This window comes from Anser cygnoides, chromosome 19 (genome assembly GCF_040182565.1).
Source record: "Anser cygnoides isolate HZ-2024a breed goose chromosome 19, Taihu_goose_T2T_genome, whole genome shotgun sequence".
Classification (NCBI taxonomy): domain Eukaryota; kingdom Metazoa; phylum Chordata; class Aves; order Anseriformes; family Anatidae; genus Anser; species Anser cygnoides.
The window spans coordinates 8,164,547-8,183,395 of NC_089891.1; the positions used below are offsets into that span (position 1 = coordinate 8,164,547).

Sequence of the window (18,849 nt, forward strand, 5' to 3'; positions counted from 1 at the left end):
AAACAAACAAACAAACAAACAAAAGCACCACAAAACAACATCAAATAAAAAACAAACAAAAACAAACAAAAACCACTCTTCTGTAGATGGCTATGACAGACCCAGGAATGAGAATGTCAATTTTTTTCTGCTGCCAGATATTAAACAGGAGTGTTCCAGTTACCTGAACCCAGTGGACTGTCCGGGGAGATTAATGGTTTTCTAGATGGTTTAGATGGTTGTTTACTTTTGTTCATCACTTACATTATTTTTGGAATTCTGAGGCTGTGTGAAATTCCATATTCTGACTTTCTAACATCTTTGTGGGTTTCTGTGGGATTCATTGTTAGTATTTTTTGCCCAATTGTAAAAAATGTGTATTTTGAAATATCACCATTCTACTGTTTTGGAAGGTGTTACCACAGATATATTAATGTTACAGGATCTCTTTTAGCTGAAATGTAGGCATCAGTAAAAAAAAAATTCTTATTCATTTAGTAATCTTTTTTTCAGCATAACTTGCTCAGGCTGTGAGATTTCAAATGATCTTGCAGATGTCCCATAGCTATGGATATGGTTGCTGCTTTTGTTGCTATGATTGCAGACAGCTGTACTGGTAGCTTGCTTGAAGAAAGAAGAAACAATACATCACATGCAACATGCATTACTGGACAGACTGTAGGACCGTGATTCTTTTTTTCCTTTTATTGATTTAACATAAAACTAACTGCTTTAAGATGGCTACGTTAATGCCTTTTTGATCATAATTTATGGCAAATTAATTACAATTGCAGTTTTGTTTACTCTGGAAGTAATTATTTGTTCTACTTGCATGCTGTGCTGCTGATCAATTTTAAGGGATGCAACAAGATAAAAGCATACAGAAGTCATGGCATCTTTGAGTACGGAGGCAAGAGCTTTAGATATTAGTCATTCCTATAGCTGCAGAGGTAAAACAGTATAGAGTTAAGGCACCAAATATTCCAGATACTTTACCTGTGATACAACACTATTTGCTTTAAATACTGTTTTGCTCTGAGAGCTTGTCAGTCATCTTGTAGTTCAGTAATAGCTACTAATACCAATTGCTAGCAATAATCTTTTCATTTCTGATCATTCATGCAGTATAAGGAAGAGGTTTACTCATTCTGCCCAGAGGCTGAACCAGCAGAGACAGCAAAGCCAATGTGATTCATTAAATGAAGATACTGGACAATTACTACCAACTTGTTCATATTTTGCCTTGGATAGCCTAAGCTGGTAAGTAAAATTAATTTTTAACACATATATTCTTAACTATTAGTTCAAGAATAAAATTGTTTAATAAACATATTTAAGAATATGTATAGTGTTGAGTGTTTTCTTGTCTGTTGCTTTCCTAAGATCTGAAGGTAATTCTTTTACAGCTATGCTGTGTCCATCTAGTTTACCTGTCTATACAGCGCAGCATGTTTGTGCCACATGAAACAGACAGTGATCTATAATTTAGACTTTTTTTTTCAGCAATCTGATTTTAAAAGGACATGAATATTATGTGAGTACTTACCAATCAAAAAAATGCTTTTACAAGGAGAACATATTAATATTTATTTTTGAATTTGACTTTTAAAACACCCTGCTGTTAGGGAATGAAGAGGTTACTTCAGTGCTTAGAAGTGGAAGTAGAAATCTGCTCACAATGATCAAGCTACTGCATGTGCAGCATGAAATGTGTGTAGGAAGACTTCTGTCACTGGTTTGGTGCATACTATAACAGGGTGGTAGTTATGCAGATGAGACTGTGCTTTGGTGATTATTTCCAGGATAGTATAGTAACTTTCCCCAAGAATGCAGGTTATTTATTCCTGGAACCACTGCCATAAGCCGCCCCCCCCCTTTCTTTTTTTTTCTTTTTTTTTTTTTTTTAATTTTTGGAAATGCAAACTACTGCCAATTAACAACCAGTTATAAGGGGAGCTGCTGCTGTTAGTCTGTATAGTTCTGGCCTTTACTGAGAAACATAGTAAGATGCTTGTTGTAGTTCAGGACTTGCTATGAGAATGCTTGTGAGACCGCATAGGACTGCTCTGAACCATACTGAGATCTCCTTTCTCAATTTCATTTTGACCTGTGCTAAGTATTTGCAGAGGTTTCCATCAATGAAAATCACAAATGGGTCCATTCTGGACATCACCTGTTTCTAAACTGTTTGTCTGATGTACTGTAACAATATTAGTTGTCACAGTGATATATCCTCAGGTCAGGCATGTTTCACTGGCAGAATTTGTTATTTCAGTGGATGCATGTTTTTGGATTTCACCTGATTGGTGATGTGAAGACTGTGTCCTCGCATCGGAGTGGGGAGGGGGGCAGGGGGCATGAATTACTTAAAGGAGCATAAAGCTGCTCTTACAAAATGGCTTGCACCTATAATAATGAAATGCCAACATCCAGTTACATAATTCTGTTGCTTTTTTTTTTTTTGAAGTTGATATGTCTTTGTTTTCCTTATTTCTTATGTATTTTACTCCTGATTTTACCCGATCTCATTTCAGTTGCTCCCCCAGGAGTCATTTCTACAGCTTAATAAGATCATACTTAAAGAAAGTTTTCCAGAATATGCAGCTTACATTTACCTTTCCTTTTTTCGTTCCATACCTTGTATGTGACTAGAAAGTATGTTAAGTATTATAATCTTCAGCAATGTTTTGCATCTTGCTGTTTCAGTGGTCAAGAACGCAGTGCATTTGTCTTATGTTATGTCAGCACTTGCTTTGTTTTTTGTCTTTATTCCATGCATTGCTTCAGGGTTCTGATGGTTAGCATACAAAAAATGCATATTTGTATTTTTCAAGTAATTTCTGGTGCATCGATTCCGTAGTATTGTTGAATAGCTGCAACTCTTACAGTGTTTATCTAGCTTCTCTATACATTTACCTGCTCTTGACTGCAGAAAAATTTAAAAAAAAAAAAAAAGATTTTAAAAGATTCAGTCCCCTTCTTACCTTTATGCTAATCTTAAGGATTTGCTTTGGCTCTGTACTCAGAAATCTTCGCTTCATAATATGGAAGCCATATTGTAAGAGTCCTTGGAAGTCATTGTTTAGATGGTTAGTAATGCTCTGTTGTTTTCCTCTGAATATATACATCCTGTTTCTTTGACCAGATCAAGGTGGGAAGGACTTCACTAACCCCTAGATTGTAATGTCTGGAGTCAAACTAAGGTTTGGTACAGTCAATGTGACCGGTAGTCCACACCATGGTGAAAAGGCCTGAGCAGACTTGGTATTAAACTGCTGCTAGGCTTTTCAGGGTTGGAGACATAGGCCAGCAGCCCAATGATACCTAAATTTATTTTGGTCCTGAGACAACGGCAACCTTGTGGAGAACTATAGCATATTTAGAAGTTTCTTTTCATAGTATGCATGTTGAAATGGAACTGACCTGCAAACTGAATTTTGAATGTGTACTGGGAGATGTGATTATCAAACCCTCAGATTTCTTGGAAAACTGTTCAAAGACTGAGAGGTGTTTTATTCTCTTAAGTTAAATTCTCCTCCTAAAAGAAAATGTTTCTGTCAAGTTGTTCTTTGTAAATAAGTCTCTTCAGTGACTCTCCTCTCCACAAATAACTTAGGGACTTGAAGTCAATAAGTATGTAGTTTGGTCCAGCAAGATGTAATAACCTAGGGTGGACTGATAAAGGCACAAGCTGTGTTAGCTTTAATGACAGGTATTGTTGTTTGGTTTTAGTAATACCACAATAAGTATGAGAAGCCCTACTAAGCGCGTAAGCCTAATTTATTTAATATAAACTTACTAAATGTCTACACAGCTTCTCAGTAAATTTCCATATTGGCCTGTGGGCTTTATGGAGAGGTTCCAAGCTTCATTATGTAATATTATGCCACTCAGAGGTACCGAACCTGTTGCTTTTGGTATAAAAAATAAAATCCCAAAGCAAACAAAGTAGTGTATGTTGAGGTATGTTTGAATTAGGTATTGGATGGATCTACTTGGCTTTTTAGTGCATGTCCTGATGACATTTAAGTTTGCATGGTGAATGTAAATGGTTCTCTCTCATATGCTCTCGTAAGTGTGATAATTTGGTGTTCAATAACTCCACTCTTGGAATCAAATGGCTTTGGGAAATTGAAACTTTCTTTACAAACGTACCTATAATATTAATTGGTCTGTTTTTGTTTACAATTTGGGACTGATTCTTGAACATAGTTTATTGATGAAAAGAAGTTCTTGGTTGATGTTAGCTTCACCCAGGTGAAAACTAAGCTAAGAGGAGGATAAGTTTATGTTGGATAATCTGTAGTTCTATATGAACTATGAGAGGGTTACTCTGAAAAAGGTATTATTTTTTGGTAAATTGCTGAATTTCTTAAAATGGAAATAGTGTGGAATAGTCAAAGATGAAGTTCCTTTGGTAATCTGCTATTTTTAAAGCTTTAAAAATAAATATCTGAAAATAAATTGTATTATTGAAGCTATTTTAAACAGTTGCATGTGAATGAAAAATTTTGACCATTTTAAAACACATTTTATTCCATGCTTATACTTTCAACTTATTCCATTGATACGACTCTAAAACAAAAGGCTGCCTTCAAAGGTTGTCCAATACTGAAACTCAGCACTTACCGGCAACTTCCATGTGGTAAGGTCTAACTTACTTTGATTCCAGAACATGGTTCCAAATAATACTAGTGCTCCTTGGAACATTTGTAAATTGGTGATCTTAATTCTAGCGTTTGCTCTAGGTGACTTTAACAAGCACATTCTCATTACAGAGACTTTGATCAAACATATTTCCCTGTGTTTCTTGGTTCCCACTAAGCCTTTCTGCCTAGTCTATGCAGGCTTATTGTTGGGGGCAGTGAATAAAAAGCTTCATGAGGAGATGTCCTTGTAGTCACTGCTGAAACACATGTAATAAAAGGCAGGATGAATTGAGTTACTTGCGTGTGAGCCTCGCTTTACCTTTTCTCCACAAGCTCGGAGAAAGACAGTCCAAAATCATCCTAGTACTGCTGCTCCCTGAGTCCCAGAGAGCTTGTTTCTTACTATATCCATTTTTGCACATTAGTTTCATGAATGCAACTCACACAGCATTGCTGTCTTCTGATTGCACACACTGTTATAATTTAGCAAAATTTTCTCATCACATATCACAAGTATGGTGACTTGATTTCTCTTCAATGCCCCATGAACTTGGAGAGTATATGAGATTACTTGTCCTCAGATATTTGTTTACTCAGGATGTCTGCTTCACCACTGTTTGCAAATGAGAAAGGAAGATGTAGATGACTTATGAGACCTGGGTGGTGTATTTAATCTTAGGAACCAATTCATGCCAAAGAGCAGGTCCAACTGCAGGGTGAGTATTTAGTAAAGAAAGCTTTTATGATTGTAAATAATAATTAGACTCTAGTCCTGCTGTCTGGTTTGCTCACATGCAGGCTGAGAGACCAGAACAACAAAGGCACAGAATTTGTATCATAGTACAAAGAATCTTAAGCTTATTTCCAGGAAAAGATAGTTTGAAAGAGTAGCCAGGTTTACTGTTAAAACTGTGACATCTTTGATAGAGATGTTCTGCCTTGGAAATCCGTACATGATCTTGGCAGGGAAAAAGGAAATGTGAAGAAATTGTGCATTTTTGTCACTTTTTCACTTACAGACAACCCTGAGGATGGAACTCAGTTCCTTCAGTATGGAACTGTAAACAGCAGCACTCAGGATTCCAGATTATTTTAACTGTAAAATATAGCATGTAAGGTCTTGGTTTGCAGTACCCTGAACACTGTTTGGCCTTTGGAAGTTTAAAGTAAAAATCCATGTATTTCTCATAATGCCTATAACAGAACCTAAACAGCTTTTCTTTCATTTATTTGCTATAACTTCATGCTTTAGGAGTCCTGGTTACAGAGCAGGTTCTCCCCTGACAAATGTTCAAAACTCTAATAACAAAAAGTGGTCTCTGTAGCAAAGAACTTTCAGCCACCTGTCTTGCCCTGGTTGTGCTTGTGTCAAACTTAAGTCACTTGACCAGTTCAAAAATTCAGTAACCTGATGTATTCCCTTTCGGTTACTTCAGTTTTGTTCTGGCAAAATACAGATTATGTACAAGTTATCCTAACAGTATAGTAACATTTACAAAGCCTGTTTTCTGCATTACCAGAACGCGCTCTGTCAAGAGTCCATTTCCATCATTAAATGAAACTTCTTACAGAAATTAGGGAATAGTTCTGAAGTGGTCTATTTTTCTATCCTTAATTCTCCTTTGCCATAGATATCCATGGGACTAATTCCTTAAAGAGCGAATTGCCATTGAAAAGGCCTAGAAATATGCTTTCGAGTGTTCTAAAACTGTGTGTGAAAGAGATTTTTGCCACAGAAATCTTGCAATGTGTTTCAGTGATACAGTTCTGATCAATGACATTAGTGTAGCAAAACCTTGTTAAACAGCTGTTGTTTTCTTCTAGGAACTACTAGGTGAAAATGACACAGCAAATGCATAATTTAAGTCTCCTCCAGACTAAAAAGAACAGCATGCCATCTTCTCCAAATGCTGCAAAGCGGTTGTATCGGAACCTGTCAGAGAAGCTGAAGGGGAGTCATACATCCTTTGACGAAGCATATTTCCGAGCTCGATCAGACCGGCTCAGTCTCCGTAAGACCTCAATGGTAATTACTTGATATTTATCAAATTGCCGGTTTCCTTCCTATTAATCTGTACACTTCTCATCATCTGTCTTTGCCTGTTCCCTGAATAGTGCTGTACATTCTTCTCAAATTTAAAATGATGATCCTGTGTCTGACCTTCCTGAAGGCTGAAGAAAGGCTGCCTTACATTGGTGTTGCTTTATTTTAGGGGTAAGGCCTTAGCATTAAGGTTGGTCACAGACTGTGATGGTGTTTGCTAGATAAGATAGTGAGAAAGATTACACAACAGGCAGTAAAGCGTGGGTCCTCTACACTAGTGACAGAACAGAGCCAGGCATCCTAGTGCTGGTACAGGAAAACATGTAAACACCTGCTGGTCTTAACATTCAAGAGCACTCCTATTTATGCCAGTGCTGGTAAAATTACACAAAACATATCACATAGATTTTGAAGAATGGGATGTTCCTGAAATAATAACAGTACAAGATCAGTGCACATCAGAATTTTTTATATTTGCTGGAGCAAGATGAACGTGCTGTTGATATTGCCATAACAAAATAAAGTTTCCTTTTCCATAAGTAGGAAGAACAGACACATCCTTCAGTCTCTCCACTAATGAAGGGCAAGGACCTTTGCATAGTAGCTAACAGCTGTGCTCTTGTGGCAGTGTGTTTCCAGGTGCCTTTAGTTTGGAGATCATTTGAATTTGGACCTCTATTTAAATGTGAACTGTGGGAAAAGATCTCTTAGGTCATCTTTTCTCGCTACTATCCTTCTTGCCTTTTTCTTTTGAATTGCAAGTTTGTCTGTAACTGAGTGAAATTTAAAAATAAACTAGCGCTGGGGACCATGCCAGAGCAGACTGACATGTAGACTGAATGAATGCCAGTCTGTTAGCATATCTTCTGACCAGTGTTTCTCTAAATACACACTTCTAATTATGTATTTCTTCAAATATGGGGTCTTCTGTCATACTTAACTGATGAGAAATGACAAAGTAGGATAGCCCAATGACTGAGGAGCAGCACATTGATGAGGCTTGAATCCTCTGCTATCAACAGAGCTATTTACTTACAGTCCCACTTCTCTTCCCTTAGGTGTAGACCTATCAGGCTGTGGAAGTGCCTGTTCAACCAGTCATAATGAGGAGAATCAATTATGCATTGCTTTTTTGATGGTAGTTTAATGGAATAGAGACTTCAGTTAACGTTTTTCTCTCAACCACTACACTGCTGTAGGAGTGACACAGCTTTTGTCACTGATGACCTACTGTGGGCACAGGCACCACTAGGTATTACCAGTCTGGGGTCTGAGCTGGCGTCTGCAACAGTCAATGAATAGTCTCCCGTTGAACTCAAAAGGCTTTGAAAGCCATTCTGTCTATTCTGCCTAGTTGTTTTTTTGTTGTTGTTTGTGTGTTGTTTTTTTTTTTATAGTTTTCTCTGGAAATAAATGGCAATGAAACAGTCAGTGAAGGGGTGGAAATATTCCAGGTCAAGCTGCTAGCTGTTGTATTTTCTAATCATTGAGTTTCTGTGGTATAGAGGCAAGTCAGTGACTAAAATCATGTCTCCAGACAAGTGAACAACATTTGTTAGAACTTGTTTTCTTTCAGCTTTGGCTAGTGAGGAGTTTTCTTTCCATTCTCTCTTGCTGTGCAACACTTTCCATTCAGTAAATTGTTGTCTTGCTGCAGACATAGCAATGTCCCAAAATAGCTTTATTCTTGAACTCATGTTTATCAAAACAAGACTTTGCAGAAACTACTTTAACGTTTTTTCCAACTCCAGTAGCGCATAGTGGACTTTTTCAGGCTAACCTAGAGCAAATATCTTGAAAGGGGTACTTCATTTTAATTAAGCTACATAAGATTTCATTTCTAAACACTCCAGCACTGAATCACTTACTGGAACATAGTTATTACTTACTGCAAAGCAATACTGTAGTTCTTTTCAGTATATACATTTGTGCACTAGTGTAACACCTAAATAAATTAATCACATAGCACAGCTGTCTAGCTAATGATTAGGGCTACAAGACTGAGTTAAGGAAAAAGAAATGTGAAAATTGTCCCTAAACTATACCTGATCGCTTTAAATGTGATTCAGTTTCTCTTTGAGTTCAGTGGTTTCATCTTTTCAGAGCAGAATAAAATTACCTAGTAGATGTAAATGAAGGCAGAAATTAGAAGGTACTTTTAGTATCTGTGATAATATCAACTGGACTGAAATCGAGCACATGGGACTAAATACGCTACATCTTACCCCCATTTGAATTTCTTACCCCTGGACTGTAAACGTCTGAAAAATGTTGCAATTCTAGAGTCTTTTATATAGAATATGATCAGCTTTTTGCAGAAAACAATATAATCTTCAAACATGTTTTTGTTATCTGTGTGAAAGCAAATAGTTGTGGAAAAGTGAGTGAGTACTGTAGAAGGTTTTCTAGGCTTGGAGAGCTGGGCTTGGTGCAGGCTTCCAAATGGGGCAATTTACTAGCATGGCTGAAAACGTGGTAGGTATTTTGCTGTCTCATGAGGACGTTTTTTGACTGAAATAAGTCTGCTATGGTTAGATGTGTGCTACTATGTCGACAAGGGATACATGAATGCCTAGTTAGAAACGTCATATCACAATTCCATGTTTTTACACTCTGAAGTTACTAGACATGCCAGCATATTTTAGACTATTGGTTGCGTCTGAATTGTTCATTTGGAAAATCTGATATTTGCAATTTGGTCTCAGAATTGTTTGCATTGGATGAAGTAGGTTGTAAACTTCTTGCTCTGTTTCTTTTTTAAACGAATGCAGCCTTTTCAATCAGATTTCTATTGAAATGAAGAAATAGAAATTCTCTTGTATCTTTGCATTTTTGGTGAAACATTCTTGCCAACAGATTTGCTGGCAAGAGTATTTATAAGGAACTAACTTAAGCATGTGCTTAGATTTGGTTCAGCAAATAACTTAAGGAGAAAACTTCAGAAATACTTTAGATATTTGGTTTGGCAAGCAAAAATCTGAAGATGCATTCTTAAAGACATCTAGGCAGGTCTAAATCTTGACAAATAATCCAAAAATAACAAGTCAAATCGAAGTTTGGAAAATAATTTTACAGGAATCATTCAGATAGGTAAACTCTTCTGTTAAAGTATATGTAAATATTTGGAAAAGGACCAAATGCTTTTGTCAGCCATATCACTGAGTTAATTTCAGCTGCAATGCTGATTTTAGCTATGCTTTTATCATTATTGTGTAACAGGTTTTTGTTTGATTTTGTATAATGCAAGAAATTTCTGATATAGTACGGGATTTATTGAGTTTCACACAGAATTGGAAGTAAAGCCACATAATGGTATTCAGCACTTACAGTAGTGTTCTACAAATGCTTCCTCATTTAAACTTTATGCACAATCATAAGGTCAATTAAAAGAGGATGACTATTCTGATTTCAGAAAGGGGAGAAATTATGCATGAACCCACTGCCACAGAAGTGAATATTTGATCTGAGACATACCTAATTTCCTGTCCTGAACTCCCACCACAAGGCTGTCATTGATTAATATCATCAGTGCTACCTTTTTCTTCTACTCCCCAGCTGTTTGCCAGTGTTTCCTGAAATGAACTTAACTGATAGAAATGGGGACTAATGCAGTCATTCAGTTTACTTCAACCAATTCACTTTGTAGTAAGCTATCTGTGAATTCACTCTTAAGTAAATTTTTCTATCTGTGATCAATTGCAAGAGTAATATGATTTTGTTTGCTTTCTAATTGCATCAACATGGATATGCTTCTGAAGCATAATTCCCCCTTTATTTCATAATACGACTGTATAGGAGAAGTTCCAAAATCAGTAAGAAAAGAATTTGAAATGGGCGTAAACTAAGATGAAATTAATGCTTTTTAGAAGGTAGATAAGATAAATATTTTTGGAGAATTGGTGAATATATTTTGCTTTTCTAATCATTCGTATGAAAAAAGTCTTTCACTTCACAGTTCTGTATCCGTAATAATGAAATTTCAAAGAGCAAAAGACCAGAACTTTTACTCCTTCTTCCAGAGTGAGTTACCTTTTCTATTTAATTGTTCAAAAGGTAGATTTCCAAGTCTGCAGTAGTCTCCTTAGGTTCAATTTATTGTCGCACAGTTCATTTCATCCTCAAATATTCCTCTAACATAGGTGTCTCATTTCTCTATATTGAAAATTTGGGGTACGTCTTATGTATATTTACTTGTTCTGCTGATCCCTAATATTCAGCATATTAAAACTTCTAAGGTAACATCATTTTGCAATTTCTTACTGTGATATGAATACTTCATATGCAAAGCAGTAGACCAAAAGTTTACTGTCAGGCCTCAGACAAAGTGTTTAAAGACATTTTTAACTTCAAGCTCAACTGAAAAGAACTGAACAAGTTCCAAATTGTAGCTGTGGACTCAAGTTTTCGGAACCACTTGCAAACCATTAGTCTGTGTGTTTTAGGAGGAATTGAAAGATGTTGCAGGAGATCAGTGCTCTATCAGAAAGTATTGTTTCACTGAAGGCAGAACTTAGGCAGAGGAATGCCAAATAAAATTGCATCAATTTAAAGGAAAATGAGGTGTTTTAATATGGCTGAAATGTTAATGTCTAATCACATTAGAAGATGGTTTCAATTCAGAGATTATTTTGTATCATTAAAAAAATATATATTATTGTATAAGAATTGTCACTGTGGTTCTTCCATTGTGGGTTTCAGGATACAGGAAACTAGCTTACATAATGTATCTGGATCACTTTGTCCCTTATGTATACAGTTGTTTAATGTGCCTGCTGGCACGATATGCCTACATAGATCTCAGTTCCTTTATGTGGCCACATGCTGAGCCCTCCTTGCTTAGCTGGGCCTCTTGCTTCTACTAATTCTTTCTTAAGAGGAAAAAAAACCACCACACTATTGGGTAATTATGGCAATGGGGCGTTGGGAAGGAATTTAAAGAATCTTGGCAAATAACATGTCATTACTGTAGGCTCCAGAATGATGTTCTCATAACAGAAACCTGCAGGCCATGCTACCCTCCTGCACCTGCTTCTCCCCAGCTCATTTAAGAAATGATAGGTTTCTTTGTATTTATGGTTCTTTTATATACTTGTCATCAGTAAGGAAAAAGGTTCAGTGGATCTCTCTGCTTGAGAGCTGCTGCCATGTATGTTCTTGATTTTGCTTGCTTCTATGCTTATATTCTCTGCTGTTCATACACACTTTTTCTGAACATGCTTACTGGACAGTTATTTTATTCAGTCTCATTTCTACTTTATTTAAAGATGATGTATTTCAAAGCTTCTTCCATTTACAAGTTAAATGCAAAAACATAAGCACCTAGAAATGACTGACGTGTTGGAGTGAACAGTACCTGTTAATAGCTTACACTGCACCTGTGCAAGTTTTTCTCCAGAATGACTTATTTGATTTGAATTTCGGTTACTTGGGTTTGTATGCCCCAGATTTTAACTTTAAATTTAGAGATTGAAAAAATAAGTAGCCCAACACCTTGTCAAAATCATAGTCTTTCTTCCAGTTTCACATCAAAAACATATAATATTTCTTATATGGTTCAATTGCAGGACAGGTTTCTAAATAAGAGCGAGTTTGTTTTGGATTTGTTTGAATCTCGTCTTAATCTTACTACAGCCATGAACCAAGTTTAAGTACACAACTCTAGAGGCAGAGCAAGTTCAGTTTTGTTGCAAACAATTTCCATATTTCTAGCTGAACCTAGGATGGGGCTGAAAGTTCAATATTTTATAGTAATCTTTCAAAACTCAAATTTTCCCAATTTATTTTTTAAAATACTGACACTTGAAAAGTTCTACTAATTTTTTTTTTTTAATGGTACACAGAATTTCCAGTGCAATGAAGCTATGTTTGAGGCCGTAGAACAGCAAGATCTGGATGCTGTTCAGATTCTTCTTTACCAATACACACTGGAGGAACTGGACCTGAACACACCAAACAGTGAAGGACTAACTCCATTGGATATTGCCATTTTGACAAACAATGTCCCTATTGCTCGGACTCTTCTACACGTTGGGGCAAAGGAAAGCCCACACTGTAAGTAAAGTACACATACCGAATTGGTTTAGATAATTGCCTGTAAGAGATTATGTTTGCTATTGTTTCAGGAAATTAATTACATTACACACAAAATCTGACTGGTTTTATCATGAAGATAATCATACCAGCAATAGCACCACAGTGCTCAAGGACATTTGCAGAAATATCTCTTTGTTGAATGTGTGCTCAGCAGATAGTTTTTGATACACCAACTGATCAGTCAGGTTGAATTTATAACCTAATGAATGGTGGGGCAGCTGAGTTAATATCAACGCTGAGAAGAAATCTTTAAAAATATGGAAACAGGTACTGAGTGAGTGGCTGATACAAGATCATGGCATGAAAATGGAGATTGTAATCCAAAATGAAAGGATTATGGGTTATCTAGGCTATGGTTTATTTTGATTATTTTGGTCTTGGTTATGCTGCCTTCAGGAGAATTATTGTGTTGAAATCTATCATTTCCATTACCTCAGATTCCTGCTCATAACTCCTCATCCCTGGTCTTCAAATGGACTAAAATTGTAGTCAAATGAGACTTCCAAGTTCTACAGAACCAGAGGATATCTAAGCACAAAATAGGCCTTCACGCATTACTGGAATACCATTGTTGCTTGTAACTACATATTGTAGTTATAGAACTATCCTTTGTATTCCTTCATGGGCATTTTTATGCACAATTTGTGGGCTGGAGGGTGACTTACCAACCCAATTAATCAACCGTAAACCATGACACAAACTCTGACGCCTTACTTATGTCTAAAAATACACCAATGTATGCGAATTTGTTTCAAACTGTCAATGCCTATATTTAGGACATTCCCAGCAAGGCTATAATGAGACTGTGTTTGAGGGGTTCGGCCACTGCAGACTCTGCCATTAATTTGAAGTTAGTTAAATTAACAACATTTAGTGCTGGCATGTCAATCTCAGTGCTCCAGGAAATTGCACCTTGAGGCTACTAACATTGCCAGTTTTTTCACTGCAGTGTGTGTGTGTGCGTGTGTGTGTGTGCTGAGTTTTTTTGCCAGACCCTCAGTGTTGGTACACCTTTATTGCTTTTCTGTGTCCACAGCACTTATATTATCATTTATTCTGGCCTCCTTTAACCTTCCCTGGAGATTTTTGCATAGTGTAGCTGCTCAGTGAAAAGAGTTTTTTAGCTTTATATTTATTTGTTTATTTTTCTGTCATGGTTCATGACTGAGGCTTTAAAAAAAAGTGTGACAGCATTTAGAGTACATGATTGACTGCTGAAGCAACATTCATTAACCATGACAAATCTAGAGGAAAACACAGTCTTGAGTGTTCTAAACAGCAGTAAAAAAGACTAAACTAATTTTTCATTGACCTCATCTGTAAATAAATGCAGTCTGATGGCGAGCAGGGGCAATCATAAATTAGTATTCATTTCCTGTAATTAATGCAAACATGCCTATGAACACAGAGAATATGAATACATAACCACCTCATTTCCATTTCAAAATATACCCACCAAATTTCCACTTCACTTATCTTGATTTTTAGCTTTTCAGATTGAAATAATGGTTGAAGTATTCTCAATAAAAAGCAAATGATTTTGTATTTGTTGGTGGTGGTGGGTTTTTTTGGTTTTTTTTTTGTTTTTTTTTTTACTTTAATGATTTATGATTGCTACTTAAGAGCAAAATGCAAAAAGTTGTTTTCAGCTCTCAAAACAAAGGTCCACAGCAACTTCGTATGTGACTTAGTTCTTGTGGAACTGACAGTGGTCACTTTTTCTCTAGTCTTTCTGCTTTGCTTTCTCTACTAAACCAAACTTGTTAGAATTAAACCCATTCTGTTTGTATGATATCGGGCCTTCAGGAACATGATTCAGCACCCAGCAGGACCACTTTCATTTCTCTGGTGAGTGAGTGGTGAGCAATTGAGAAAGACTTCTCCAGGCTGAGCAGGATGGGGGGGATTTCAAGGTAAAATTCTGACTCACACCAGTTTTGGGACAGGACACAAGTATCTCTTAATCTGATTAAGTGATTGCGTAGCACAAATGCAAAGACCTGGGAGACTGCAAGGTAAAGAAATTCCCCATTGCAAGTGTACACTGAAAGCTTCCTACAGGGAAATCTCTGGCATCAGTGACCAGTGACCCAGCTGAAATCTCATTATAGCCCCAAAGCTGGAGAAAGGATCTGAAGGAGAGAGAGTTTCCAGCTGTATCACCTGGACTGCTGCCTGCAATAGGCAGAACAGCAGATAAAGCAATAGAAAGTAAAACTATGATCTTCATTTCCACATGGAACTCAGACTGTATAAATCTTAACAAGAACCCAGAATCTCTTAAAGTAAGTAGGATCAGAAAATACAACATTTAGAATATTAATTTAGCAGGGAGGAGGCAAAACTTTTGCTATTGTCAAAGTCTACTGTTATCAATCTTTTCAGTTATCCTTATTCATCATATGTGGCTAGTCTTATTCATGTGTCTGGCTAGTCTTATTCATGTGAACCTAAATATAAATTAGATTAAAATTTCCAGTGGCTGATTTGACACATTTCCAAGACCTGACAATTGTGGATCAGAGAGGAACAGATCCTCAGTGAGAACTTGAACCAATGCCAATTCACAATCACCTGAAGTTCTGGCACATAAAATCTCCTTTCTCAGTCCTGTTGTGCTATCAGATGTATTGCATGCTTATTGTAGGCATGAAGCCAGGAAACCCTGTCACCTTTGGCCTCCCAGTAAACAGCAGTTTTGAGGATACCAGCAGATTCCAGTAAGCCTGGCCATATGTCTCTGATGTCCATATGAAGAATGATCAAACTTCAAGAAGGATGGCTACAAGCCAGCTTCTGAAAGCAAAGTCTAAGAAACAAACATTCTTCAAAAACAACCTTTCGGATGTCAGAGGTGTTGAGTCATTCTTCTCTCTCCTCCTGTGGTTTTAAAGATCCCATGGCACTTTTCACATTAATATGTAGCATTATACTTAGATCTGATAAAACTCAATTGTGATATTGTAATGAGAGACAGTGGGCGAAGTTAAAGCAAGAGAGGTTTAGACTGGATAAAGCAAACAGCTTTTTCACTATAAGGACAGTAAAGCAGTGGAACAGGTTGCCCAGAGGGGTTGTAAAGACTCCGTCCTAGGAAGTTTTCAAGACCAGAATGGGTAATGCCCTCAGTAACTTGGCCTGACCTTGTAGCTGGCCCTGTTTTGAACAAGAAGTTTGGTCTAGAGCTCATAAAGTGTTTTGATGTCAAAAGCCAGTCCGAGTATTAGTCCCTTATATGGCACAGTTTGATGTTTTCAGAAATGGTTACTGCTTGTCTTATGCAAGTAAATGATCAGTGCAGCCTGTGCAACACTGCTGCTGTTCCTATAAAAAACCTTAGGGAAACTAACAGCTTGCATGTCCCTAGACAGCAACACCTAGTGACTTGTGCCAGAGAAGAATCTTGGATAAATAAGTCTTTTAAATTAAGACTATTTCAGAGTTCTCCTGAAAATTACCAGACACCAGAGAAAAGTTATTTTCTGTGATTTCAGAATTCCTTTTGTACATTATATCCTGCATATTGGACATCAAATCAGTTGTTGCATTTCTTCTCAGATTAAATAGCTTTACAAATCCTATTTTCTAATCTGTAAATAGATTTAAACAATTTCAGACAAAAAGCAATTCTGAAAATAGTGCTTGATTCATCACATTTCTCTATATAATCAAGGGGCTGGTTTAGGGCAGTTTTGTAGACTTGGGCTCAAATCAAAACTTTTTTATTTTGTAATCAATGTGATTGTCATTTTTACCTTTATATAGTACACAATAGTTCATACAGGCAATCTGGACTGCTAAATTTTGAATTAAAATTATTCTGAGCACTGGAGAATAACAATCTCCACGCGTCAAACTGCTCGCTATCTGTCAAGTCTGTCAGAGGACTAATTAGATATTACATGGGCAAAACTGAGGCACAAGAAAAACCTGGAAAGAGAACCATTGTTTCCCAGCCACAACCCTTAAGCATAAAATTCTCATTCTTCACTTTGCCAATTAGATCTCTCTTGTAGACATTTATATATTGTATGTGTTTATCAATAACCAGTACCAACCTCCAATCAAGCTGATGATAAAATATCTATTGGAAAGCAGAGTGTTCAAAGATTTGACCTTATGTGGGTTACGCTGGAATTCATAAGGCCACAATTTTGTTATGTGAGTCCCTCAAGCAATTTTTTATTTTTCCCTTTTCTTGGTAGTTGTTGACATGGAAAGCAGGTCAATGCATCTGAGTACATTGGTTCAGGAAGCCCAGCAGCGAGTTACTGAATTGTCTGCACAAGTGATGAATGAAGGCCTTGGTACAGACAACACAGAAAAACAGAAGCAACTAAAAGCATGGGAATGGAGATACAGGCTATACAGGCGCATGAAGGCAGGCTACGAGCATGCTAGTAAGTAGAAGAAAATAGTTGCAAAGTTCAAGACGAGAACTCTACAACTGAGAACACTGCCTTTGTTGAGAAAGGGTGCTCTAACTGATCCTCACAGCACTGCTGTGAAGTAGATGAATGTTAGGATGGGAAAACTAAGGCATACACAATTAAATAGTCTTCCACAGAATGAGAAAGAAATTGTTGTTAGGACCAGAGAGGACCAAATATCTGAGAGCAGCAAGCACACAGCTCCTGAAGGGAGTGGGCTGTGTAAAACCGATGAGATGAGATCTAGAACTCTTGGTTCAGAATCTAATGATTCTGTCTTGCTTCTTTCACTTCACGTTTACTTCTGGATTTCATTTCATGTAATCAAAGTTTAAAATGGGACAATTAGAAAAAATATGTGAATGTGGATAAAAAGGGAGGGGAACATTAGTCTCTTTTTGCTGTTGTTTTATTCTGATTTTTTTTAAACATTTTTGTTTTAAAATAATGGAGTTGTTCTAAATATTTTTTAAAAGGACTATTTTTTATATAAAATCATGAAAACATAATTTTATTGTTGGCATCTACATACAAATTTCATCAGTGTAGTCACAGATTTGGCCACTTTAAACAGTTCTGCAAGTGAGTCTACCCAAAGTAAATGTGAATTTGGGCCCGTGGGAAGGAGTAAACAGGGCTGAACTGTTTCACATTTAGATCTTTTAGCTCTATTCTATTAAATGAAATATAATCATTGCTATAAACATTTTTGCAGCCATCTCTATATATGTGTAATTACAAACAATTTTCTCAAATTTATTGTATTCTAATATCACTTCTTCAAGAGAGATGCAGTGCTCCTTGTATTAGACATTATATAGCAAATACAGCAGTATTGTAAATTCATATAATGACTTTTTTAAAATCGGTTCCAGCAGTAAGTAATGACATTGTTTGATTTCTGAATTGAGTCTGATTGATATTCTGTGAATTAAACATTTTTATTTTTCTCCAAAATGTTAGGCCTCAACTGACAAATGTATCTTGGAACTGCTGCACTGAAACATTTGTGGAATTTGCAATTTCTGCATCACAATAATGTAAAAATGTTTTCTGTCATTTAATATATTTGAGTTTGTTAGTGAAACCATAAAGGTTTAATTAGCTCTTTGTGGTTTTGTCCTTTCTCTCTCCTCCTACCCACCCCAAGAGATTTATAGGGGCTTTTCATTGACATAATTAGCATGAATCTGTTTTATTGGGTTACATATATGCAGGAAGATATTTTTAACTGAAAGGAGCCAAAAAGCATGATAGAAACAAATGGTGTCTGCAGCATATTGTTAGCAGGAGCACTAATTAAAATTCTCAAAAGGTAGAGAACACAAACACCTACAACCCAAAGCTCACAATAGCACGGTGATTTTCAGTGGGTTCTTTGAAGACTCTGAAACATTGTTTGAATAGGATTTGTTGTGCTGAAGAGCTGATGTTTTCTCTTCTCTCCCAGGAGCCCCTGAGGCGCCAACCAATGTCTGTCTCATGGTAACAAGCAGTACATCACTCACTGTCACCTTCCAAGAACCTCTGAGTGTCAACTCAGCTGTGGTGACCAAGTATAAAGGTACTGGATTTAGACATCTTTCATTTACCTTAACAACCTACGAAAATTTGAGGGCCAAATGAGAAAGGTGTTTTCACTAGAATTTAATTA

General features: G+C 36.6%; 1 protein-coding gene across 2 annotated transcripts in view; it reads left to right on the top strand.

Moving 5' to 3' along the window:
- ANKFN1 (ankyrin repeat and fibronectin type III domain containing 1) overlaps window positions 1-18,849 on the top strand; it is a 103,113-nt gene that overhangs the window by 41,989 nt on the left and 42,275 nt on the right. For both annotated transcript variants that reach the window (XM_048064245.2, XM_066980097.1), the window contains exons 2-6: window positions 1,105-1,239; window positions 6,453-6,654; window positions 12,513-12,723; window positions 16,971-17,165; window positions 18,646-18,759. In XM_048064245.2, the coding sequence (XP_047920202.1) occupies window positions 6,469-6,654; window positions 12,513-12,723; window positions 16,971-17,165; window positions 18,646-18,759 (706 nt within the window). In that variant the 5' untranslated portion in view covers window positions 1,105-1,239; window positions 6,453-6,468. The remainder of the gene's footprint in view (window positions 1-1,104; window positions 1,240-6,452; window positions 6,655-12,512; window positions 12,724-16,970; window positions 17,166-18,645; window positions 18,760-18,849) is intronic.